Raw genomic sequence first — 25,852 nt, forward strand, 5'->3', positions numbered from 1 at the left:
CACCACATCAATTTCCACAGTTGGGAGTAAGATTGTTCAGAAGCTGAATTATTGATATTCACATAATAACTATTATAAAGGATAGGAAACTATCAACATAATAATGTATATTCACGAAGTAGATGAAAATTAATTTCCTATCCTCCATCCTAAATGACATGCTGATCTCAAAACATTAATTCTGTTTCTCTCTCTGCAGATGCTACCAGACCTGTGGAGTTTCTCCAGTACTTTTCACTTTAGATCTCTAACATCTGCAGTACTGTTATTTGGCACTTTAACCTCAGCAACCTCTTGGGGCAACAAGAGAATAAAACAAAATCAGTGTGCATTCTTGCTTGCAATTTTAATCCAGTGCTCAAAATAATGTGCTCACTGACAGAGGGTAGAATAAGAGCCTGCTGGCAAGTCACATTTTACACCTGAATTAGAATGGAGGGAATATCAGTTCCTCGTCATTACCAATTGATCTCTACAAACAGTACACCTGCATAGTGATATGAGGATATCATCCAATTTGGTTATAATGTACTAATGGTGAAATAGACTGCCAAAGCTCACAGACTCACTTGTATGGAGAACAAAAATTTCAGTAAGTATCGAAACATCAAGGGCTTGTTAAAAATCCATCTGCAAGGCTGTCTTCAGGAGGGTAAAAATTGTCAAAAAGAGTTACAGCTGGAGTTACTGCTGCATACAATAGTGACAAGTTGAAAAATTTAAATTTGACAATAATGATTTCCCTCAATAGCAAAGTTGACCCATTAGTACTCAAATTTACTAGTTTGGGCAATGAGTAAGGGCTGTACAAATATCATTACCATTCTGACTTAAGTGAGAAGGAGAAAGAAAAAAATAAACCGTGGTTCCTCTGCTGATCACTATCACTTAATTATAACAGGAAATACACGTTAAACAACAGTGACATATGACAACTAACTTACCTACAGCTACCATCAGACCCTCAGAAATAATGGGAATTCGAAAATGATAACAAAAGACATCCAATGCTTCTTGAATTAAACACCAACACAAATCAACAACATGGAAGGATAGGTGGTAAAATGGAGGATAAAAATGCACAGGCAACAACAATCTCTCAAGCACATCCCAAACTTCTTTCTATGCAGTAAACTCCAAACTAAAATTTTGATCAGTCATAAATATTTGCCAGGCAGAATTTAGAATTTTTTTTTAATCTTAAAGGAACTGCTACTCAGGGGCAGTCTGTTTAGCTCATGAGCATTGAGTTCTTCGAGTGCTGTGCAGTCATGCATTCACGTAGCCGAGAAGAAATGCTGATCACAATCATAGAAGCAGGAGCAATTTCCCTATTAGAAAACAGCTCAGAAAAATACAGTTTTGAGCTGATGTTCAACATCTATTAATTCAGAGATTATAACTCAGAGCGATGGTGAAATCTAAAGGAATTTTGTTCGCTTACTGAATAATTACTCAACATTTGAGCAGCAACAGTAAGTCTTTCCCTGTTTGATTTTACTGTACAGATTAATACTGAATATTGTTTAAAAGGAAACAATGCAGCTGCTGGAAAACTGAAAGAAAATACTGTATACGAATGCATATGGTTCATGCCTCAATTAATACTTCAATGACAAGCGCCATGCTATCCATAGAAACTTATAGAACAAACTTATACAGAAGCAGTTAGCACAAATTAAACAGTGATCTGCAATCAAACTACATGACAATTAAAAAAAAAATAAAGTTCCTTTGCTGACTGCAGGTCAACCATTTTGCTTATTTTGATCTGACAACAACTTTTACAATTCACAAAAGGAGACAAGTAAAAAAACCTAGAAATTAATAATCAGACGCGTTCTACATAAGCTCATTGAGTTGCCTTCATGTTGGGTAGATTTTCTTAAAGTCTATTTAATCACTATTTAAAAATCAAGTCAATTTCAATGTAACACTATCCTTAAAATGTTTAAGAAAGGAATATATGAACAAGATAAAAGTCAACTGAGCCATTTAAGTTGTAAAGGTCTTAAACTAAATTCTCATTCTGTGCTGGCAGTTGTCTTAATTTAGAATTATTAAAAAGACTTCTCAAAGGGCCTCAGCATCTGCCTGAGGAAATGGGGAGTCAGTCACAGTTTATGCGGTTTCGAAATCCAGGGACCCCAAGTAATAGTGCAAGTATCTCTGCACAGACTGCCAAATGAGTGTAGAATCTGGCACTTTTATTGTAAGTATTTAAATAAAATAAGTTGGTGAAGTATGGGCAGAGCAAACATGTATTCTGGTAAATAAAAAAAAATCAGCATTTGCTAATTCATATATAAATGAAGGTTTGACATTTCAGCTTTTATAGATTTGACAGGTACCCAATAATCCTGATAGAAGATTTCCAACAAAAAAAATGTAAAATAATTTTCTATAATACAAAGTGGGAATTTAAACTGTGAGATGAAACCATAAAAAGTGGTTGTAGAAAAATATAGATAGGTTAAGTGACTGGACGAAATAACAAATGAAATGACATTGTTTTGGTTGCAAGGATGGAAAATCAATATCTTTTAAAAGTGCAAAACTACTAAATGATGTCCAGAAGGACTTTGGTGTATCCATTAGGAGTACTGATATAAACTACAGTTCGACTATGCCTTCTATACTCTTTATACCCTTTATATTAATACCCTTACAAATGGGTGACCTAAAGCCTGAGAGAAAGGTGGTGCTGCGCAATCTTGATTGAATGGGAGCCAGTTTGCAAATGAATGCACTCCCAACATGAACCACAGCACTGTTCATCACAATAAAATGTATTAACAAGACCCTTACTTTCCATCCTGATGTATGAACCAAATGTTCAGTCTTACAGAAGTATATTGATGCATTTTATAATAAAATTCCACTTATAGCAATTTTATGATTTATTTTGTAAAATTCTAACCATTATTGAGACATTGAGAAATTTCCTCATGATGTCTGATAAAGAAACAGGCTCTGACTAACATAGAAAATAAAACAAATCTATTTTAACAGCAGGCAAAATATGAAACGATAATGTCTCACAATCACTCAAAGAGCTATTAAACCTTTGGCGAATTACCAATACTGTCCACAATATACAGAACAGGACAATCCAAAAATTGTCTTGCAGAAACAATAAACTGAAATACAGCTTCCTCCAATGATTTGGCCTAGAAAGCGTCTTCCAATACAAGCTGGTTCTGAATCACTCGAAGACTACAAATTCATGAATCAATCCCCACATCTCATAGGTCAAGTGAATTCTCTTAGTTAAGGGAGTAGCTGGCCTTAAAAATGTCAGCTCTTATCCCTAATTATGATGCAGTAATTTTTGCACGTGGCAGAGATTTGTCACAAACTGAATTAGATTCAAATATCATTGGAGAATAACTTATTTTGTTGGATTACAGTTAGAACAGGCACTTTGGCAACTTGGCAACAGATCAGTGGGCTTGTGGCAGCCATGGAACTATTTCTGAACAAGGGGAACAGAAAGACAGGTAAGGGGAGAAGACTGGAGAAAAATTAAAAAGGGAAATGCAATGATGTTTATTCTTTATATAAAGTATTTAATCTAAAACTTTGAGAATTTAGAAAACATATTGGTCATTTACACAATATATACACAACAGCCAGCTTAGGATTCTCAAAAACGTTCACCACACCCAACACTGGCTTCTTCAGTAGTAAAACACTAAAACACTACAATGAAGCAACATACTCAAATTGGTCTATTAAATTTTAAGACGGGCTTCAATTACTGGTCAGTTCATAACATCTGCATTTCACCACTAGAAATGCATAATGAATTCAGGTGGAAAATGAGCACAATTTCCTATCCATTATGAACAGTCCACTGAATTTCTGTATTGGCTTCTGGCAACTGAGAATCCACACAAAGTCTTATAACATTTCCCTTTAAAACCTATCCTCTCATTTAAGCAGCAAGGTTCTCCGAAAGATCTTGCGGTATTTTCCCTTTGTTAAAGGCTATCTGCTGGCATTTTCCATTTCTGACACTTCTGAAAAATGATATTTATATCAAGATGAATACATTTGTGAACAAATGCATACAATTGTATGGAGATAAGTAATTATTTTTCAATCGTATCTTGGGATATTTGATGGTTGTCTTCATCTACATGTATGTTCAACTTGACTAGCTCAAGGGAGTCAATGTTATTCAAAGTAGACTGACATGTGAAAGAGGAGTCTGTTACATTATCCACTTCCTGGCTCCCAGCAGAAACAGTTTCAATTACCTCTTCTGCGCCATTTGTAAACATCATCTGTTCTTCTTCCAAATAGTCCTGAGGAGCACCAATTACTTGCAAGTGGGTGGAATCTTCCTCAATAGAAAGTTTCATTGGTAAGATAAAAGTAGAATCAGAATGTGATTTATCCTGATGAGTTAGTTTCTGTTGTAAGAAAAATAGAACAAGCATCAGAAAAGTTGCAAGTAGCAATGTGCACTGCTATATATATTAAGGCACCAATTATTTTCTTATAAATTCGTAAGTTAAAACACCAATTTTAAAATTGCTCATGATTTATATATTGGTAGAGATTTCTAACCTTTCCTAAAATACCAACAGCTATACAACTTTGTCACAGCAATGGTTCTTCCTCTGCTTTTGAAGGCAAACCAAGAGCACAGTTCGAAGTGATTCAGAGGGCAAAGAATTTCCCATAATCATGGGCATGGAATTCTAATTCAGCAATCATGGTTAACTTCGTATTTAAACAGAACAGATTTTCCTTTAACAGTGTGTGACAGAGTTTCAAATGCAGAAGAAACTGTGTGCAAAGTTTTTCACCATTGATTCGATCTCCTTTTTGAACTGCTGCAATTCTAGGCAAGAGCCACAGTCTTTTACAATTCAATAAGGGACCTGTATTTTTTTCTTTTATAGTAGACAAATTAGAAATCCCAAATACTCACTCAGAGAATAAAATGTGCACAGATTTAAAGAAGTTAAAAAAAAAGTAAGCTTGCTCTCTGAGCAGAAAGGTTCATTTTCAGACGTTTCATCACCATAACGAGGTAACATCATCAGAGAACCTCCAGTGAAGCACTGGTTTTATGACCTGCATCCTATTTTTGTGTTTAGATTTCCTTGGGTTGGTGATGTCATTTCTGGCAATGTCATTTCCTGTTCTTTTTCTCAGAGGGTAGTAAATGGGATCCAAGTTGATGTGTTTGTTGATGGAGTTCTGGTCAGAATGCCCTGCTTCTAGGAATTCTCGTGCGTGTCTCTGTTTGGCTTGTTCTAGGATGGATGTGTTGTCCCAAAGTGGTGTCCTTCCTCATCTGTATGTAACGATAATAGTGATAGTGGGTCATGTCTTTTTGAGGCTAGTTCTTGTTCACGTATATTGGTGGCTAGTTTTCTGCCTGTTTGTTCAATATAGTGTTTGTAACAGTTCTTGCAAGGTATTTTGTAAATGACGTTCATTTTTTTTGTTGTCTGTGTGGGGTCTTTTAAGAACATTACATTGGACAAATAGGCTGAAAACTAGCCACCAGGATACATGAACATCAATTAGCCACAAAAAGATAGGACCCACTATCACTAATATCTTTATATACAGATGAGGAAGGTCATCACTTTGAGTGCTGGATGTCTTGAAACGCATAAAGGTGGATAAATCCCCAGGACCTGATCAGATGTACCCGAGAACTCTGTGGGAAGCTAGAGAAGTGATTACTGGGCCTCTTGCTGAGATATTTGTATCATCGATAGTCACAGGTGAGGTGCCGGAAGACTGGAGATTGGCTAATGTGGTGCTACTATTTAAGAAAGGTGGTAAGGACAAGCCAGTGAACTATAGACCAGTGAGCCTGATGTTGGTGGTGGGGAAGTTGTTGGAGGGAATCCTGGGGGACAGGATGTACATGTATTTGGAAAGGCAAGGACTCATTAGGGATAGTCAACATGGCTTCGTGCGTGGGAAATCATGTCTCACAAACTTTATTGAGTTTTTTGAAGAATAGTAAAGAGGATTAATGAGGCTCCATTTTGCCAAAGTGGCGAGGAGAGAAGGAGGAGTGAAGCGAAGGCTGCCGGGAAGGGTAAGTTTACCCGCATAAAAAGGGACTTACCTCGGGAGTCAGGCCTCCATTTTGCCAGAGCGGCGAGGAAAGAAGGAGGAGTGAATCGAGGGCTGCCGGGAAGGTAAGGGCTTAATATATATTTGGGCAGTGCTAAACCCGAGATACTACACGTGTAGTATCTCCCTCCCGCCCCCCTCCTCTAACTGGAAGAAAAACACCTTGTACAGTAAAGCTTTTATTTCTTATCTTTCTTTTTCATTTACTTAAGTGTGTTGTTTGGTTTTAGTTAGTTCATATAAAGCTAAGCTTACAATGGCAAGGGACCTCAGACCCATGGCATGTGACTGTTGCTTGATGCGGGAGCTTAGGAACGTGTCTGACATTCCTGACTCTTACACTTGCAAGAATGTGTACAGCTGCAGCTGTTGTTTGACAGCATGACGGCTCTGGAGCTGCGGATGGACTCACTGTGGAGCATCCACGATGCTGAGGAGGTCGTGGGTAGCACATTTAGTGAACTGGTCACACCACAGGTTAAGATTGCTGAGGGAAACAGTGAATGGGTGACCAAAAGACAGAAAAAAATAGTAGGAAGGCAGTGCAGGTGTCCCCTGCGGTCATCTCCCTCCAAAACAGGTATACCGTTTTGGATATTGTTGGGGGAAATGGCTCACCAGGGGAGGGCAGCGGTTGTCAAGATCATGGCACCGTGTCGGGCACTACCGTTCAGAAGGGTAGGAAAAAGACTCGTAGGGCCATAGTCATAAGGGATTCTATTGTGAGGGGATTAGATAGGAGGTTCTGTTGCCGAAAACGGGATCCCCAGATGGTATGCTGTCTCCCAGGTGCTCGGGTCAGGGATGTCACTGATCAGAATACAGGGTGAACTAGCCATTTGGCTACAGAACTGGCTCAAAGGTAGAAGAAAGAGGGTGGTGGTAGAGGGTTGTTTTTCAAACTGGAGGCCTGTGACCAGTGGAGTGCCACAAGGATTGGTGCTGGGTCCTCTACTTTTTATTATTTACATAAATGATTTGGATGTGAGCATAAGAGGTACAGTTAGTAAGTTTGCAGATGACACCAAAATTGGAAGTGTAGTGGACAACAAAGAGGGTTACCTCAGATTACAACAGGATCTTGACCAGATAGGCCATTGGGCTGAGATGTGGCAGATGGAGTTCAAAACAGATAAATGCGAGGTGCTGCATTTTGGGAAAGCAAAACTTAGCAGTATGTATACACTTAATGGTAAGGCCCTAGGGAGGGTTGCTAGGTTCATAGCTCCTTGGAAGTGGATTTGCAGGTAGATAGGATAGTGAAGGCGGCATTTGGTATGCTTTCCTTTATTGGTCAGAGTATTGAGTACAGGGGTTGGGAGGTCATGTTGCGGCTGTACAGGGCATTGGTTAGGCCACTGTTGGAATATTGCATGAATTCTGGTTTCCTTCCTATCAGAAAGATGTTGTGAAACTTGAAAGGGTTCAGAAAAGATTTACAATGATGTTGCCAGGTTTGGAGGACTTGAGCTATAAGGAGAGGGTGAACAGGCTGAAGCTGATTTCCCTAGAGCACCGGAGGCTGAGGGGTGACCTCAGAGGTTTACAAAATTATGAGCTGCATGGATAGGGTAAATAGACAAAGTCTTTTCATTGGGGTCGGGGAGTCCAGAACTAGAGGGCATTGATTTAGGGTGAGAGGGGAAAGATACAAAAGAGACCTAACGGGCAACTTTTTCACACAGAGGGTGGTACGTGTATGGAAAGAGCTGCCAGAGGAAGTGGTAGACGTTGGTACAATTGCAACATTTAAGAGGCATTTGAATGGGTATATGAATAGGAAGGATTTGGAGGAATAAGGGCTGGGTGCCGGCAAGTGGGACTAGGTTGGGTTGGGATATCTGGTTGGCATGGACTGGTTGGACCAAAGGTTCTGTTTCCATGCTGTACATCTCTATGACTCTATGACTGGGACAACATATCCATCCTAGGACAAGCCAAACAGAGACATGCACGAGAATTCCTAGAAGCATGGCATTCTAACCGGAATTCTAACAACAAACAGATCAACTTGAACCCCATTTACCAACCTCAAAAAATAAGTAGGAAATGACATTGTCACAGGAAATGATATCACAACCCAAGGAAACCTAACCACAAATAGAAAGTGGTCATAACACCAGTGCTTCACCGGAGGTTCACTATTGATATTATCTAGTATGGTGAGGAAATGAATCTTCGAGCTCAGCGAGCAAACTTACACCCAGAACCTCAATCTGAGCTACAAATCTTCTCAAAACTCGCAAACAATTTTTTTACTATGCAAGAGTCATAGATGTAATCTTAAGTACAATCTATCCTGCACTCTAACATTCAGAATTAGTATGAGGGACACATACATTAGTAGGCAAACTATGAATACTGTACTATCAAACAATAGATACAAATAAGGCAGAGCCCACAAATTCCCTCAGCAATCTATGTTGACATCAGTGATCATCGCAATTCATAAAAATCTTTTAAACATTGTCTTCATGATGAGGGACTCAGCTTCTCTACCTTAAATATCTGGCTATTAATTTCTCTCCACCAGCAGGCTTTTTTGATTTTTATAAATGACGGAGATAAGGAAGAGGAAGGATGGGTAAGTTTGCCAGTGACACGAAGGTTGGAGGAGTTCTGGATAGTGTGCAGGGCTGTTGTAGGTTGCAATGGGACATTGACAGGATGCAGAGCTGGGCTGAAAAGTGGCACATTGAGTTCAACCTGGAAAATGTGAAGTGATTCATTTGGAAGGTCGAATTTGAATGCAGAATACAGGGTTAAAGGCAGGATTCTTGACAGTGTGGAGGAACAGAGGGATCTTGGGGTCCATGTCCATAGATCCCTCAAAGTTGCCACCTAAATTGATAGGGCTGTTAAGAAGGCGTATGGTATGTTGGCTCTCAGTAGCAGGGGAACTGAATTTAAGAACCTCAAGGTTAGGCTGCAGCTCTATATAGACCACCAGTTCTGGTTGCCTCATTATAGGAAGGATATGGAAACTTTAGAGGGGGTGCAGAGGAAATTTACCAGGATGCTGGCTGGACTGGCGGGTATATCTTATGAAGAAAGATTGAGGGCCCTAGGGCTTTTCTCATTGGAGAAAAGATAGATAAGAGGTGACTTTACAAGGTGTACAAGATAATGAGGGGCAAGGACAGAGTAGATAGCCAGAGACATTTTCCTAGGGCGAAATGGCTATCACAAGGGGCATAACTTTAAGGTGATTGGAGGAAGATTTAGAGGAGATGTCAGAGGTAGGTTCTTACACAGAAAGAGATGGGTGCATAGTGTCAGATACATTGCGGACATTTAATTGACTCTTGGATAGGCAAATGGATGATAGCAAAATGAAGGGTGTGTGGGTTAATTTGATCTCACAGTAGGGTAAAAGGTTGGCACAGCATCAAGGACTGAAGGGTCCGAACTGTGCTGTACTGTACTATGTCCTATGTAAACTAAACAAGTTGAGAACTCCAAATCAGACTGCCCCAATATCATCTCACATCTCAGGTGTTCATAATCTCAGTTCCAAAGACTATAGTCTATCAGTTGGCTAGCCTGCAAAACAGAATTTAATCGCCATGATCCTAGCTCTCTACGAGACAACTTTAGTTCCTGTGTTTCGTTGTGCTCCCCCTCCCCCCTCCTTGGGGAGATCAAATTGTCGATAGTTCGTGGCACTTCCTTGAGCTTTGGCTCCTATGGCAGCATGGAAGTAATGACAGCACTTCAGCTGCGTGGAGTTCAGTCTTTTCTTCATCTGCTTGGTCATAGAAACTCAGAATTGTTACAACACAAGAGGCAAGTCAGCCCATTTTGTTTGCACTGTCTCAGAGTATCTCACTGATTGCCAATCTCTTCTGCTGCAACACTGCACGTTATCCGAAAAGGATATTATCTAATTTCCTTTTGAATGCCTTCATTGAACTTGCCTCAAATACATTCTAAGGCAGTACCTTCCAGAGACTTTAACCACTGTCTGTGTAAAAGCCTTCCCTCATATCAGTCTCACATCTTTTACTAATTACTTTACATCAGTCCCCTCTCCTTCTAAACTGAGTGGGAACATTTTCTCCCTATTTATTCTATCCTAACCTGTCATGATTTTGAATGCACATATATACATACGTGCAATTTGAAACATTCGGAAGTGAAAGTGCACAGGTGGCATTCATCATAGGATCATTGCTATCAGCTGAGATATTGATTAATAAAACCTAGGATACTTTGTGCTTTATTAACTGCTCTTGCAATCATTATGCTAGCTTCAATGATTTAAGTAATTATACACACAGGTCCGTGTGGTCCTGCACCCTCTTTAGAGTTGGACCCCTGTTTCACTTTGGAACAGGAAGTTCGACGTTTCGGGCATAAGCCCTTCATCAAGAATGATGAAGGGCTTATGCCCGAAACGTCGAATTTCCTGTTCCTTGGATGCTGCCTAACCTGCTGTGCTTTAACCAGCAACACATTTTCAGCTGTGATCTCCAGCATCTGCAGACCTCATTTTTTACCCCTGTTTCACTTTGCCTATGTTCTTCCTACCAAATTGTATCACTTTACATTTCTCCATATTGATCATCATATAGTTCGTATCTGTGCAAACCATCAACATTTGAAGTTCTACATTGTCCTCCTCACAGTTCCCAATATTTTCAATCAACTGCAATTTCTGAAATTTTGCCCTGTACTCTAATATCAAAATCAGCTATATACACATCAGGAAAAGCTAGACTCCCAACAATGACCTACAGGAAACACCATCATAGACCTTCACCCTGCGTGAGAAACATCCATTAACCATTACTCTGTTCCCTGACACGTGGGAAATTTTGGGCCCATGTTGCAACTGTCACATTTACTTTATGAGCACCAACTCTGGAAATTTGTTTTGTACCACAGAATCCCCACAGTGGGTGTGTGGAAACAGGCCCTTCGGCCCAACAAGTCCACACCGACCGTCCGAAGATTAACCCATCCTACCCTATTATACTATATTTACCTCTGACTAATGCACCTAACTTACACATCCCTGAACACTATTGACAATTTAGCATGGCCAATTCACCTAATCTGCACATCTTTGGATTACGGGTAGAAACCGGAGCAGCTACAGAAAACTCATTCAGACATGGGGAGAATGTGCAAACTCTGCATAGACAATCGCCCAAGGATGGAATTGAACATGGGTCCCTGGCGCTGTGAGGCAGCAGTGCTAACCACTGAGCCACAGTGCCGCCCTCAGCTCTCCCTCCATGGTCAGGTTTTCACATCTGCAAAAGACTACATATTTTTCATTCTTGGCTCTATCAATTAAAATTAGACTTGGACTGCTATAATTGAAATAGCAGGAAAGGTGTTCAATGTAAAAATCAAGGGCTCTATATATCATTGTGCTGTGTGATACAATATTGGTTTTTGAAGCAGGAAGGGGGAGAATTGGAGGTCGAACAGCACAAAGAACTAAGAAAGTTCAGAAAATTTTGCCAAAGAAAAGCCCTTGAGCAGTTCAACAGCAGAGTTGGAAACATCCAGAGTCTGCTGACACAAAGTGTGTGTCTCTACATTCTATGTGTGAAAAAGACAAAAAAAAAGAAAGCTCAGAAGACAGAATTCAGACAAGAACAGACCCAAGTACACCCGAACAACTTTTAAATTGAAGGAGAATAGTCACCCTACAGACAACAGCATGCCATCACTCCAAAAATAAGACTGGAGAAAATTACTTTCCATCTAGTGCTCTGGGCTTTACATCCTTGGAATTTTAGTTACATGGTCACAACGGCCATGGGTCTCACAGACACGCTATCAAAAATCTGTTGAAACTGGATATTTTTCTATAGAGAAATCTAGGCACTCTTCCAAGAACAGAGTAAGTGCAGAAATGAAGAGACCATTCTTGGAGACCTAAGCCGGTGGAACCAGTGATAGCTTTGTGCAAAACGATGTGCAATCCAAAATCAAAGAAGACCTAAAATCTGAAATGGTTTTGATCCTAAGAATGCCAGATTGTGGACATCAGATTAGTGTTGAATGACAAAGTTAGTTCAATAGTTCATTGGTCCACTTTTGCTCCCATTTCTTCTGTTTTGTGTAAAGTGCCATATAATACACTTACTGACTACGCTGAAGCCCCTAGGAAAAAAGGACAGTGGCAGCATTAAAAATAAATTGGCCGAATGACAGGGTTTGGAGGGCAACGATGAATGGTTGTAATTCAGGCTGGAGACTGCAATACAATGATGTTCCCTACAGGTTGATAATGGAGCCAAGGTTCCCCATGGGAGACTGTTTAGCAAGTTAGATCTCAAGGAATACAGGGATCTAGCCATTTGGATACAGAACTGGCTCAAAGGTAGAAGATAGACTGTTGATGGATGGTTATTTTTCAGACTGGAGGCCTGTGACCAGTGGAGTGCCACAAGTATCGATGCTGGATCCAGTATTTTTCGTCATTTATATAAATGATTTGGATGTGAGCGTAAGAGGTACAGTTAGTAAGTTTGCAGATGACACCAAAATTGGAGGTGTAGTAAACAGCGATGAAGGTTACCTCGGATTACAACAGGATCTTGATCAGATGGGCCAATGGGCTGAGAAGTGGCAGATGGAGTTTAACTCAGATAAATGCGAGGTGTTGCATTTTGGGAAAGCAAATCTTAGCAGGACTTATACACTTAATGGTAAGGTCCTAGGGAGTGTTGCTGAACAGAGACCGAGGAGCGCAGGTTCATAGCTCCTTGAAAGTCGCAGGTAGATAGAATAGTGAAGGCGGCATTTGGTATGCTTTCCTTTATTGGTCAGAGTATTGAGTACAGGAGTTGGGAGGTCATTTTCAGGCTACATAGGCGATTGCTTAGGCTGCTGTTGGAATATTGCATGCAATTATGGCCTCCTTCCTATCAGAAGGATGTTGTGAAACTTGAAGTGGTTCAGGAAAGATTTACAAGGATGTTTCCAGGGTTGGAGGTTTTGAGATAGAGGGAGAGGTTGAATAGGCTGGGGCTGTTTTCCCTGGAGCATCAGAGGCTGAGGGGTGACCTTATAAAGGTTTATAAAATCATGAGGGGCATGGTTAGGGTAAACAGACAAAGTGGGGGTGTCCCTGGGGTGAGGAGTCCAGAACTAGAGGGCATAGGTTTAAGGCGAGAGGGGAAAGATATAAAAGAGACGTAAGGGGCACCTTTTTCACACAGAGGGTGGTGAGTGTGTGGAATGGGCTGCAAGAGGAAGTGGTGGAGTTTTGTACAATTGGTAACATTTAAAAGGCATCTGGATGGGTATATGAACAGGAAGGATTTGAAGGGATATGGGCCGGGTGCTTGCAGGTGAGACTAGTTCAGGTTCGGATATCTGGTCGGCATAGACGAGTTGGACGGAAGGGTATATTTCTGTGCTGTACATCTCCATGACTGTATGATGCAAAGTGACTGCATAGAACCAGGGGAATATGTGCACAAAATTGTTGCAGGTCACAGATGTTTTAAGGAACCACAGAATGTGTGCAATGTGTAGAGAAGTGGAGTTGAAACCCCAGGTCAGTCATGTCATACTGAATGAAGTAGCAAGGACAACTCCTGGTCTACTCCTGCTCCTAATTCTTGTTTTTGTCTTACAGGACAAACTGAATTGTTAAAACAAACAGGGTCCTGGGCCTTATAAATGCAGGCTTGGAGTATGGAAGCAAGAATGTTATTAATATTTGTAAAACAAGACTGATTTGGCCCCAACTGGACTGTTGAGTACAATTCTGGGCTTTCAACTTAAGGAAAGTTAGAGCCATAGAGTCAATGGAGGTTTTAATGAGCGTGTAGAAAAGATTTTGAATAGTTCCAGGGCTGATCAAGTAGAAGGATAAATTGGAGAAGCTGAAGCTGTTTGTCATAAAAAAAATCTAGAAGTAATTTGGTAGTATTTAAAGTCATGAGGGGTGTAAACAAAATAGACAGTGGTAAACTGCCTCTGTTAGCAGAAGGTTGAGAATTGTTGAGCACAGAGTTAGGGAATGTTTTTTTCCAATTTACCAAATTTTGTTATGGTTTAGAATGCAATGGCTGAGTGTGTGTTGGCGAGTACCTGCTGGAGGCAGATTCATCTGCAATTTTCAAAAAGAATTGGATAAATAGCTAAAGAGACAAAACATGCAGGGCTTAAACAAAATGATGGTGTAACGTGACTAGGTGATTTGCTGTCACAGAGACCTGGCACTAAGTTGACAAAGAGTAGAAACAATGACTGCAGATGCTGAAAACCAGATTCTGGAGTAGAGTGGTGCAGGAAAAGCACAGCAATTCAGGCAGCATCCCAGGAGCAGGAAAATCGATGTTTTGGGCAAAAGCCCTTCATCAGGAATACAGGAGAGGGGAGGAAACTTTCTTCAAGGCAGGCATCCTTGCAAGAGGATTTGCAGTAGGGTTAAAATCAACTAGGTAAAAACAATGACTACAGATGCTGGAAACCAGAATCTGGAGCAGAATGGTGCTGGAAAAGCATAGCAGTTCAGGCAGCATCTCAGGAGCAGGAAAATCAATGTTTTGGGCAAAAGCCCTTCATCAGGAATACAGGATCCTCCGCTCCACGCTCGCAGCAATGCACCGGCACCTAACCTCTCTACAGTCTGCCCTGCCTCAGCTGAGGGCCACACTCTCTCAGAATTGCAAAGGACTCCTCCTTTACTATATCCTCAGGAGAATTCATACACTGTATTCCTGATGAAGGGCTTTTGCCTGAAACGTCGATTTTCCTGCTCCTCGGATGCTGCCTGAACTGCTGTGCTTTTCCAGCACCAATCCACTTCAGAACGAAGTTGACAAATGAAATTCTTCTGTGCTGCAATCACTCTAAGAACAGCGCAAATTGAATAAGGCACGGAAATAAGGTACCACTGTTTGAAGAGACATAGAAATTAATATAAACTACAGTTTCTTTTTAAAAAGGAAAAATCTCTTAGCTTATTTTGTCTCTATCTTTGTAAAATGTTGAAAGTGCTTGGACAGAGCATAACAGTTATCATGAGGTCATATTAGATGGTTGCTGACAGAGAAGAAGTCAGTGTAGGAGAAACTGAAAGGTGCACACAGGCAGTGGAGTCTCACTCTTAATGATGTGATTAACGTGAAGACCATGCACACAATAAGAGTAGAAAAACTGACTGACTTTTACTTGTTGAACTCAGGTGTTTAGGCAAAATGTAGCACTGTAACTCGGAATGCAATCTGCAACTAGAAATTTGGATTTGAATGCCATGGTGTGACATCAATTGGTGTATTGCATCATGGAACTCCAATGAATTAATTTTAACTTTACTTACCTGATTTAAGTCTGCGACAGTTTCTTCGAAGTCTGTTTTCTGTTTCACTGAAGCATGCAGACAATCTACAACTGATTGTCTTGGCTGCATTCCCTTATCAAAACGGTTGTACATACCACACCAGAACCTGATCAAGAAAACAGACTCAACTGTATAAAGATAGTGGCACTTCAACAAATGGCAATAAGCCTTCACAGTCAAAACCAACCATTTTGGAATTGATCATTTTCAAAGCTTATGTGAATAAATAGAAACTTAAGGAACCCCTGACAATTATTAAACTTATTTTTATTACAAATCAGAATATAATAAAAATATGAATAGCAAACATATTAGGTGCTCAATAAAAGGAGGTTTCAGTCTAAGAAAATGAATCAGTTGAATACTTTGTGGATCTTCCAAAGCACCAAATCATACAGAACTGTACATGTAGATTATAACAATAGAATTTAGTATCCCATAAAGGGAAATTTAAAGTCAGGTGATTCACTGACCCCAGCATTGGCTTAAAGGCAGCAACGGCAAAAAAGGAACATGCTGGCCAATTCTTTTATTTGAAATGCAATATGCGACTTATGTTTCTTTTAAACAAAAGGTCTACACTTGACATAAGCAAGACATAAGACAAGAAAATTACTTCATCAGTGGAAAAATTAATGCCATCAACAAAGCATTTTATTACAAGATGCATTTGTGTAAATTTTAAAAGATTTATTCATGGGAAATGTCTGTCACTGGTTATGTCAGCATTTATTGCCTATTCCTAATTGCTCTCGATAAGACGACAGTGAGCCGCCTATAAGATTGTCAGCTGACTAATAGTGAGTATGGTTTCATAGGTTCCCATTTAACTCTGGCAAGTGACTGCTACTCATACACGAGTCTTACTCAAACATGAACAGCATTGCAGCCAAGTCAAATACAGATGTCAATACACACACACACACACACACACACACACACACACACACACACACACTAACCCCAATATTTACTTAGAATCACAATGATAGGTAGGGAGGTAAGAGCTGGGGTGGAGGGGTGGGAACTCTTGCTAACATCCTGCAGCATATTTTCCACAGGATATCTTTCATCTTCTATCAACAGGTTTTCCACCTGATTGACATTTGGAAAAACAGTCAAAGATCATCTGCGAGGCAAGTCTCACATTGCACTGTTCAGGAAAAACTGGACATCATCAGGAATGGGGTCAGCTGATTGCAGCTGTTTTATTTGCAGCTGGTAGAATTTTTGGGTCTGAAGGAAACACTGCTACACTTTCTGGTTCACAATCAATGCCCGAAAGGTATAGTATAGATCTATCCTTTCTGGCCTATTATTGGACAATTCTTTAGGTCCAGGAATTTCAGACTCCACAAGTGAAATATAAAAATACGGCAGAACTGAAGGCAGACAGTTTCCTTAAATGATTCAAGTGATCAATTTGCCTTCCAACAGTAGGTTAGTTAGACCTAGCCCTTCCCTCCAGCAGCATCCAGCTATTGAAATTAGATATGGAAAGAACTAAGGTAGGTTTAGATTTTAAAGTATTTAACCTTCCTATTAATTGCTCCTATAGAGTATTACTGGACTATGATCAACTAATTAAAAGGCATAAGAACAATTTTAATAATTCAATTTTCTGCCATTCACAACTCTCCTCACCTCCCCCCAACGAAATACAGATCATGTTATAATATGTTATAAATTTGTTTCTGCATGTTATTTGTTGCTGCTAAAGTGTTACATTTGGGATATTGTATTAGCAGCAACAAAAGCTACTATTACAGACAGCATTGCTTTCAATGAGTAATTGATCAAGGAACTGAAGTATACTTACTTGAAGTTAAAAGGGGCAGTATTGGGCTTTAACACAATGTTGACTGCACTGGATTTATACAAAGGATTCTGATAGAGGTATTGCTTTGCCAACAGGAATGGCCACAAGGAATAAGTTTTCTCTTGAAGCCTATAACCACAAAAATTATTTCTAAATGTAGAACCAATTTTAGTATCTAGTTGGGCAATTATTTAAACTTGATAGTGTAATTGCAGGATTTTCAACTCATTAAAAATACAAACATAATACACAATGTTGAAAATTGACATGCAAGCAATGACTTCAAATCAAACTCTCTCCTTTGCTTCTGAAAGCTCCAAACGTGAAATGCAAAACAGTTGAGTGAGTATTGGAGCTCTCGGTTACCTCAAACAAGTGACCACTTTACAAACATGAGCTGAATCAGCAGTTGTCAACAAGTTACTCAGTTATGGAGAACATCACAGACATGACCTCAACAGTCTTGCACACACAAGACTAATATATACAGCCATTAAGAAAAATATACACAGCCATTAAGATTTGGACTTGTTTCCTAGTTAGAGCTGTTGAACCTGTAGCACTTCCATTGTCCTGACTGAGGTTAGCTAACTTGGTAAAATTCAGGACTTTTGGTATAGCTCCTCATGATTGTCACTGCAAATTAATCACCATTAATCAAGGGATTTATAATACAGGTAGACAACCCTTTATCCGAAAAGCTCCAAATTCCGAAGGTTTTTTTGTTTAGTTTTTGTCTCATTAACAAGGTCGTTTGATGTGCATACAGTTAACCCAATTCCCCACCCATTTGATGCGTGTCATTCAGATGGGACGTGAGGGCGTGGCCCAGCACTGGCAGGTCTCAATTCTGTCACAGTGAGTCTGCTGTTCAGTCAGATTATTTAAAATTTCACCACTGAACTGTTAATTATTCTGAAATTTGAAAAGTTCCAAATTCCGAAAACCAGCTGGTCCCAAACATTTCAGACAAAGGACTGTGCTGGGCTGAAGTATTGGGCTGAAGTTTTTTAACTAGTTGTCAAAAATAAATAAATGCAATTTCAATCTAATTTAAAACACATTACCTGTTACGATTGATGACTAAATAGGGTATTAGTGTCGCAATAAACACAAATTCAATAAGGTTTTCTGAACCCTAACAACTCAGGCTTAACTCATTTGCAACATGCACAGTCTTCCTACTCACTTCAACTCATGGCGTTCTTTCTGGCAGTTTCCAATGAAGTTGCCAAATTGACAAGAAAAAACATGGTCGTGGATTTCCAACAAGTACTTCTCATTAAACTCGAAAGCACATGGAAACTGTTCCATCAGATGCCAAGTGCATTCAATAAACTGGGTAAACACAGGAGAAATTTCTTTAGGGTCAGCTTCTAGATGCCCACATCTGTAAAAGGTTTGAAAAGAAATTAATAAGACTGTCCAATCTCACATATAATGAAGTTCTAAAGTGAAATGGTATTTATTTTTTTCTTCCAAGCAGATCTGTAAGACCTGTTTTCACATATGTTTGTCCGATTCAACACCTTAACATGCAATCATGTATCATGACAAGCTTTTCAAATTCAACCCAAACTCTGGGTCAGATATGTGGATGACACCTTTGTAATCAGTAAAAACACAGAAATAGAGAACACACACTGGATCATCAACGCCACACTCACAGAAATCCGATTCATGAGAGAAGAAGAAAAGGACAACCAACTCCCATTCCTAGATGTGATGGTACAGAGAACACCGAACGGAGAATTCAGCACAAAGGTGTACAGGAAAGCCACACACACAGACCAAGTCCTGAACTACGAAAGCAACCACCCCAACACACACAAAAGAAGTTGCATCAAGACACTATTCAAAAAGGTCACAACACACCGCAGTACACCAGAACTGCATAAAGAGGAAGAAGAACACCTATACAATGTATTCGCCAAAAACAGATACCCCTGCAATTTCATCATCAGATACCTAAGGGAAAGACAACGGAACGAGGACATGCCGCAACCCAAAGGACTAGCCACACTATCATACATCAAGAGCATTTCCAAACTGACAGCCAGACTGCTGCGACCACTAGGACTCATAACAGCACACAAACCAAAAGCCACTCTCAGCCAACTCACCAGGACAAAGGACCCAATACCCAGCATGAGCAAAACCAATGTCGTGTACAAAATCCCATGCAAGGACTGCACAAAACACTACATAGGACAAACAGGAAGACAGCTAACGATCTGCATCCATGAACACCAACTAGCCAGGAAACGACACGACCAGCTATCCTTAGTAGCCACACATGCAGATGACAAGCAATATGAATTCAACTGGGACAAAATTACTATTATAGGACAAGCCAAACAGAGAACAGCCAGGGAATTCCTAGAGGCATGGCACTCATCCACAGATTCAATCAATAAGCACATCGACCTGGACCCAATATGTCGGCCACTGCAACGGACAGCTGGAACTGACAACCGGAAGCAGCAGATTCAAACCACTACAAATGCCAGAGGAGAGATCACAGAAGTGTTTCACAGGAGGCTCCCAAGCACTGAGGATATCATCTAGACAGGGGACGAAACATCTGCAACACAAATTCCCAGCTCGGCAAACAGAACCACAACAAGCTTTTCAAATATCAAAGCTCAATACTGTCCTCTTCACAACATACATACAAAGTACATTCTTTGCAGAAGACACTGGATAGTAATCTGAACAGAGACCTTGGTTGCACTCTCTCCACTCCCTGTAAACAATTTGGAATTTATATAATGCCTTTGACATTATATGGTACCTATTGGGGTATTTTACAAAGAAAAGATTTACCCAACAAAATCTTCACAGAATTACATGAGAAGATATCAGCACAGCTGATCAAAACTATGGTCAAAAATGTGGTTATAAGGAATATCTGTAAGGAGAAGCAACTGGGCAGAATGGTTTAAGGAGAGCATTCCAGCTTGGCAGCAAAAGACATTGTTGAAATGAATTGGCCGTACAAAAATAAAGCTAGAACTGGAGGAGTGCAGATTTCACTGACTATTGCAGAATTTGAGGTGGTTCCAGAGCTCAGGAGAGGTGACCCATGGAGGGATATTCTAACACAGCATGTGAGCACCGCTGGCAAGAGCAGCATTTATTTGATTGCCTATGGACTGAGTGGCTTGCTAGATTACTTCAGAGAACAGTTACAAGTCGACCATCGCTGAAGGTCTGGAGTCAGATGTAGGCCTCATTGAGATAAACTTGATATCCCAGAATTATTCATGAAAATCTAAATTTCATCAACTGACATAATGAAATCAAGGATGAAAATTCAGAAACTGAGGTAACCCTCAATTCAACATAAGTTCTGAAAGGGGAGCAGAAGCAGATGGACTTGGGTGTATATGTGAATAGATCACTGAAGACAGCAGGATAAGTTTTTCTTTATTCATTCATGAGATGTAGGCTTCACTGGCTGGCCAGCATTTACTGCCCAGCTCTAGTTGCCTTTGAGAAAGTAATCCTGAGTTGCCTTCTTCCACTGCTGCAGTTGATATACCATGAGTAGACCTATGATTATTGGGGAGGAAATTCCAGGATTTTGACCCAGCATACTGAACAATTGACAATATACGTTTCCAATCAGGATGATGAGTGGCTTGGAGGGGAACTTGCAGGTGAAAATATTCCCTTGTATCTGCTGCCCTTGTCCTTCTCTATGGAAGTGGTTGTGGGTTTGAAAGGTAATATCTAAGTAGTCCTAGGAGGGAACAATTAATAAAGCATACAGTATCCTTGGCTTTATTAATAACAGCATTGTGAACAATAGCAAGAAACTGATACTGAATGTGTCCAAAACACTTTAGACTTCAGCTACAGTTTTGCATACATTTCAGGGTGCTGTATTTTAGGAAGGATGTGAAAGCATTGGAGAGAGTGTAGAAACATTTTAAGAATGGTTTCATGGATGAGAAATTTCAATAGTTTGAAGAAGTTTTCTTTCTCGAAAGAAAAAAAGCTAAAGAGGAGTTCTGATAGAGGTTTTTAAAATCATGAGTCTAGAGGTAACAGATGATATGGATGACGGCCAGTTGATCTGCTGAAGCAAAATCCTGGATTAATGTACAGCTATTTATCGTTTGAAGAAGCCAAAACTGGACCTGACGTTCTGTCCTTGTCAGCCATTGCTGAAATACAAATCTGCTAAAACAAAAAATGATTTTCTATTGAAAGAAATCACCTACTAAATTCATACAATGATTAATTTTGGACTAAGTAACATACCTAAAAATATAAGAAACAGGAACAGGCAGGCAATTGTCACTCAGCAATATTTCCTGAACTGCAAAGTATTGAGAAAGGATTCACAGTAGGGGGCATCTCCTTCTTCAAAACAATACCACATTGTCTGCCCTTTCATGGGGTCAGGTTTGAAACAGAAACAATCTTCACTGCAGTACCTCACGCATTCAAGTACAGGAGAGGAACAAGAACCCATAAATTTCTAACCCAGATTGGCTATGCTACCAGACTGAAAGGTTTATCACAATAATCAAAATAATTGGTATAAACCCACAAACCTATTACAGTCAGCCTTCAAATCTGACATTCTTTAGTTACAATGTTTTGTTCACATCACAGCCAACTTTCACTGAGTACAACTCCAGAAGCACTGCCTACCTAAGCAGCTTTTGTTTCTATGTCGGGGTCTCAGCAGTTTAAAAGATAAACTGAAGTGAGATAAGAAAAAAATGAGCGTCTGAACAAGAGAGAGAGAGAGAGAGAGAAATTGAGCAAGAGAGAAAAAAATGATATTCCTGTAATTGACAGCAAGATCTCAACCATCTGCACTTTTAGAAGTAATTTGACAGCAACAGATGTTAGATTTATCTTCTATAACCCAAACATATTTAAGTTAACTCACTATCATCTTGACTGAGATCAACAAATTATACAAATACCAACAATTGGAACTGGACCATTCTGTCTCATCTGACTTAATAATACGATGTGATCATGTGATTTGTGATGTCTTTACACACCATGATGCCCAGGGAAGATTCAGGCCTCATTCCTGATGAAGGGCTTTTGCCCGAAACATCGATTTTCCTGCTCCTCGGATGCTGCCTGACCTGATGTGCGTTTCCAGCACCACAGTCTCAACTGTCCAGGGAAGTTTACCACTACTTTGCAATACGCTTGAAATTTTTTTTATAACTGAGAAACTAAATCAATTCACACACATTTACACAAATAACAATGAAAAAGCAGCTGATTACCTTTGGGAAAATTTGTGTCCCATTGAGATCCATTCTTTTTCTATAAGAACCTTGAAAACAATAAACACAATTATATTTTTTGTAAATAATTTTCTAGATTCACGTGCAGTTCCTCTACATTTCAATCAGCAATTTAAGAGCTATATATGATTTAAGATTCCTTTGAAATAGTTAATTTCTCTCTAAATCCTTATGTAAATGACATCAGTTTTGCTTAGGTCCAGGCTTCAAACTTTGGGGCAGCTCCTCATTCCACATCTGGAAAATTCAAATACTGCTCAAAAATTCAACCATGAGGTTACTCCTCCTAATTCCTTCTGTGATTACAATCAAACACGGTCAAACCTCTCAGTCATACTTAAGGATCAACCTTCCTCAGTGTTATCCCCACATTGACTAGTTACTTTCACAGTTTCAGTCTTCAATGTTACAAAAATTGATTTTTTTTCAGAAGATCATAATTCTACCAATATCTGGGTATGGAAGTAGTTTGAAAATGTCAAAACTTCCTGCACATGTTGGGCGGCACGGTGGCTCAGCAGTTAGCACTGCTGCCTCACAGCACCAGAGTCCTGCCTTGGGCATATTCTCCGTGTCTGCGAGGGTTTCCTCCGGGTGCTCCAGTTTCCTCCCATAGTCCAAAGGTGTGCATGTTAGATGGATTGACCATACTAAATTGCCCATAGTGTTAGGTATATTAGACAGAGGAAAATGGATCTGAGTGGGTTACTTTTTGGAGGGTCGGTGTAGACATGTTGGTCCGAAGGGCCTGTTTCCACACTGTGGGAAATCTACCTAAACATTCTCGGACCTACTCTCTCCAATGCATGAAAGACAATGCCAGAATTTTACAATAAAAGTGAAAAAGTGAAGTCATTAATATAAAACATAATTGAAGAATCAGTCAGGAGACCAAATCCTGCCAACCACACCCAGGTGGTTAAATGCAGAAATAATAAATTGATAGGTTACCTTGCCAAGAGACTCAATGCTAAAAGAGATAGAATAACTTGAAATTGGGATATTTACCCACTACAAAGCACATCTGCAATCCAAAAGTTGTTGTACACTAAGCCTCTAAGTTGCCACATGTCACGCAAACAAGTTTAAATACCTCTGCATTCAAACTTAAGAGGCCCCTTCCAACAAAAAAAAATATGGCATTATGTTAATACCCATTAAACGTGTCAGTAGTTTTAGGGATTACTCAAATGGAAGTCAATTTTTAAATGGGATTTTACATTTTATATTTTTATTTACATTTTAGCAGTGTATTGCCTGGTTTGGAGGGTATTAGCTGTGAGAAGAGATTGGACAAAGAAATTGGTCTGTTTTCACTTGACTGCTGGCATCTGAGAGGCAATCTGACAGAAGTTTACAAAATTATGACTGGCATGGACCAAATGCATAGTTGAAGTCTTTTGCCCAGGCTAGAAATGTCAATTACGAAGGGACATAGGTTTAAGATAAAGGGGTGAAAGTTTAAAGGAGATGTGAGGCAGTTTTTTTTTATATAGAGGGTGTTAAGTGACTGGAATATGTTGCCAGATGAGGCAATGTTTAAGAAGTATCTTGACAGATACATGAATAGATGGAATAGGGGTATACAGATTGTGTAGAAGCAAAAGCTTTTTAATTTAAAAAAGGTGTCATGTCGGCAGTGGCTCGGTGAGACAAAGGGCCTCTTCCTGTGCTGTACTGTTCTTTGTTCTTTATTCCTTATATCAGTTTTAAAAAACTGCCATTGCATGAAACATTCCTGTTAAACAAATGCCAGAACACTGTTTAAGGATAGTAAGGACAAGCCAGGGAACTATAGACCAGTGAGCCTGATGTCGGTGGTGGGCAACTTGTTGGAGGGAATCCTGAGGGACAGAATGTACATGTATTTGGAAAGGCAAGGACTGATTAGGGATAGTCAACATAGCTTTGTGCATGGGAAATCATGTCTCACAAACTTGATTGAGTTTTTTGAGGAAGTAACAAAGAAGATTGATGAGTAGATGTGATCTATATGGACTTCAGTAAGGCGTTCGACAAGGTTCCCCATGGGAGACTGATTAGCAAGGTTAGATCTCACGGAATACAGGGAGAACTAGCCATATGGATAGAGAACTGGCTCAAAGGTAGAAGACAGAGGGTGGTGGTGGAGGGTTGTTTTTCAGACTGGAGGTCTGTGATCAGTGGAGTGCCACAAGGATCGGTGCTGGGTCCTCTACATTTTGTCATTTACACGAATGATTTGGATGTGAGCATAAGAGGTACAGTTAGTAAGTTTGCAGATGACACCAAAATTGGAGGTGTAGTGGACAGCAAAGAAGGTTACCTCAGATTACAACGGGATCTAGATCAGATAAGCCAAAGGGCTGAGAGGTGACAGATGGAATTAAATTCAGATAAATGTAAGGTGCTGCGTTTTGGGAAAGCAAATCTTAGACACTTATTGGTAAGGTCCAAGGGAGTGTTGCTGAACAAAGAGACCTTGGAGTGCAGGTTCTTAGCTCCTTAGTAGAGGATTCACAGGTAGATAGGATAGTGAAGGTGGCATTTGGTATGCTTTCCTTTATTGGTCAGAGTATTGAGTTACAGGAGTTGGGAGGTCATGTTGCAGTTATACAGGACATTGGTTAGGCCACTGTTGAAATATTACATGCAATTCTGGTCTCCTTCCTACCAGAAAGATGTTGCGAAACTTGTAAGGGTTCAGAAAAGATTTACAAGGATGTTGCAAGGGTTGGAGGATTTGAGCAATAGGGAGAGGCTGAACAGACTGGAGCTGTTTTTCCTGGAGTGTCGGAGGCTGAGGGGTGACTTTATAGAGGTATACAAGATCACGAGGGGCATGGATAGGGTAAATAGGCAAAGTCTTTTCCCTGTGGTGGGGCAGTCCAGAACTAGAGGGCATAGGTTTAGGGTGAAAGGGGAAGGATAATAAAAGAGACCTAAGGGGCAACCTTTTCATGCAGAGGGTGGTACGTGTATGGAATGAGCTGCCAGAGGAAATGGTGGAGGCTGGTACAATTGCAACATTTAAGAGGCATTTGGATGTGTACATGAATAGGAAAGGTTTGGAGGGATATGGGCCAGATACTGGCAGGTGGGACTAGATTAGGTTGGGATATCTGGTCGGCATGGGCGGGTTGAACCGAAGGGTCTATTTCCATGCTGTACATCTCTATGACGCTAAATTACTAATGCGATTAAGATGAAAGTTCAGAAAAAAAAACATAGAAACTGAAAGTCATAACATTTACAAATAAAACAGCTAAAACATTTCCTTTAAAAAAGTTTGAGCTATTCAGCTCAAGTAATTCAACTTCAAACTGTTATTATTTCAGTCAG

The 25,852-nt window shown here is 39.9% G+C and overlaps 1 protein-coding gene across 1 annotated transcript in view; it reads right to left on the bottom strand.

Annotated features, from left to right (window-relative positions):
• Window positions 1-2,976: 2,976 nt before the first annotated feature.
• mtmr8 (myotubularin related protein 8) overlaps window positions 2,977-25,852 on the bottom strand; it is a 61,105-nt gene continuing 38,229 nt past the window's right edge. The window contains exons 11-15 of the mRNA XM_060832126.1: window positions 22,511-22,560; window positions 18,436-18,636; window positions 17,247-17,375; window positions 15,407-15,533; window positions 2,977-4,418 (exon numbers count right to left, since the gene is read on the bottom strand). Coding sequence (XP_060688109.1) covers window positions 4,095-4,418; window positions 15,407-15,533; window positions 17,247-17,375; window positions 18,436-18,636; window positions 22,511-22,560 — 831 coding nt within the window. The 3' untranslated portion in view covers window positions 2,977-4,094. The remainder of the gene's footprint in view (window positions 4,419-15,406; window positions 15,534-17,246; window positions 17,376-18,435; window positions 18,637-22,510; window positions 22,561-25,852) is intronic.

This window comes from Hemiscyllium ocellatum, chromosome 11 (assembly GCF_020745735.1).
Source record: "Hemiscyllium ocellatum isolate sHemOce1 chromosome 11, sHemOce1.pat.X.cur, whole genome shotgun sequence".
NCBI classification, from domain to species: Eukaryota; Metazoa; Chordata; class Chondrichthyes; order Orectolobiformes; family Hemiscylliidae; genus Hemiscyllium; species Hemiscyllium ocellatum.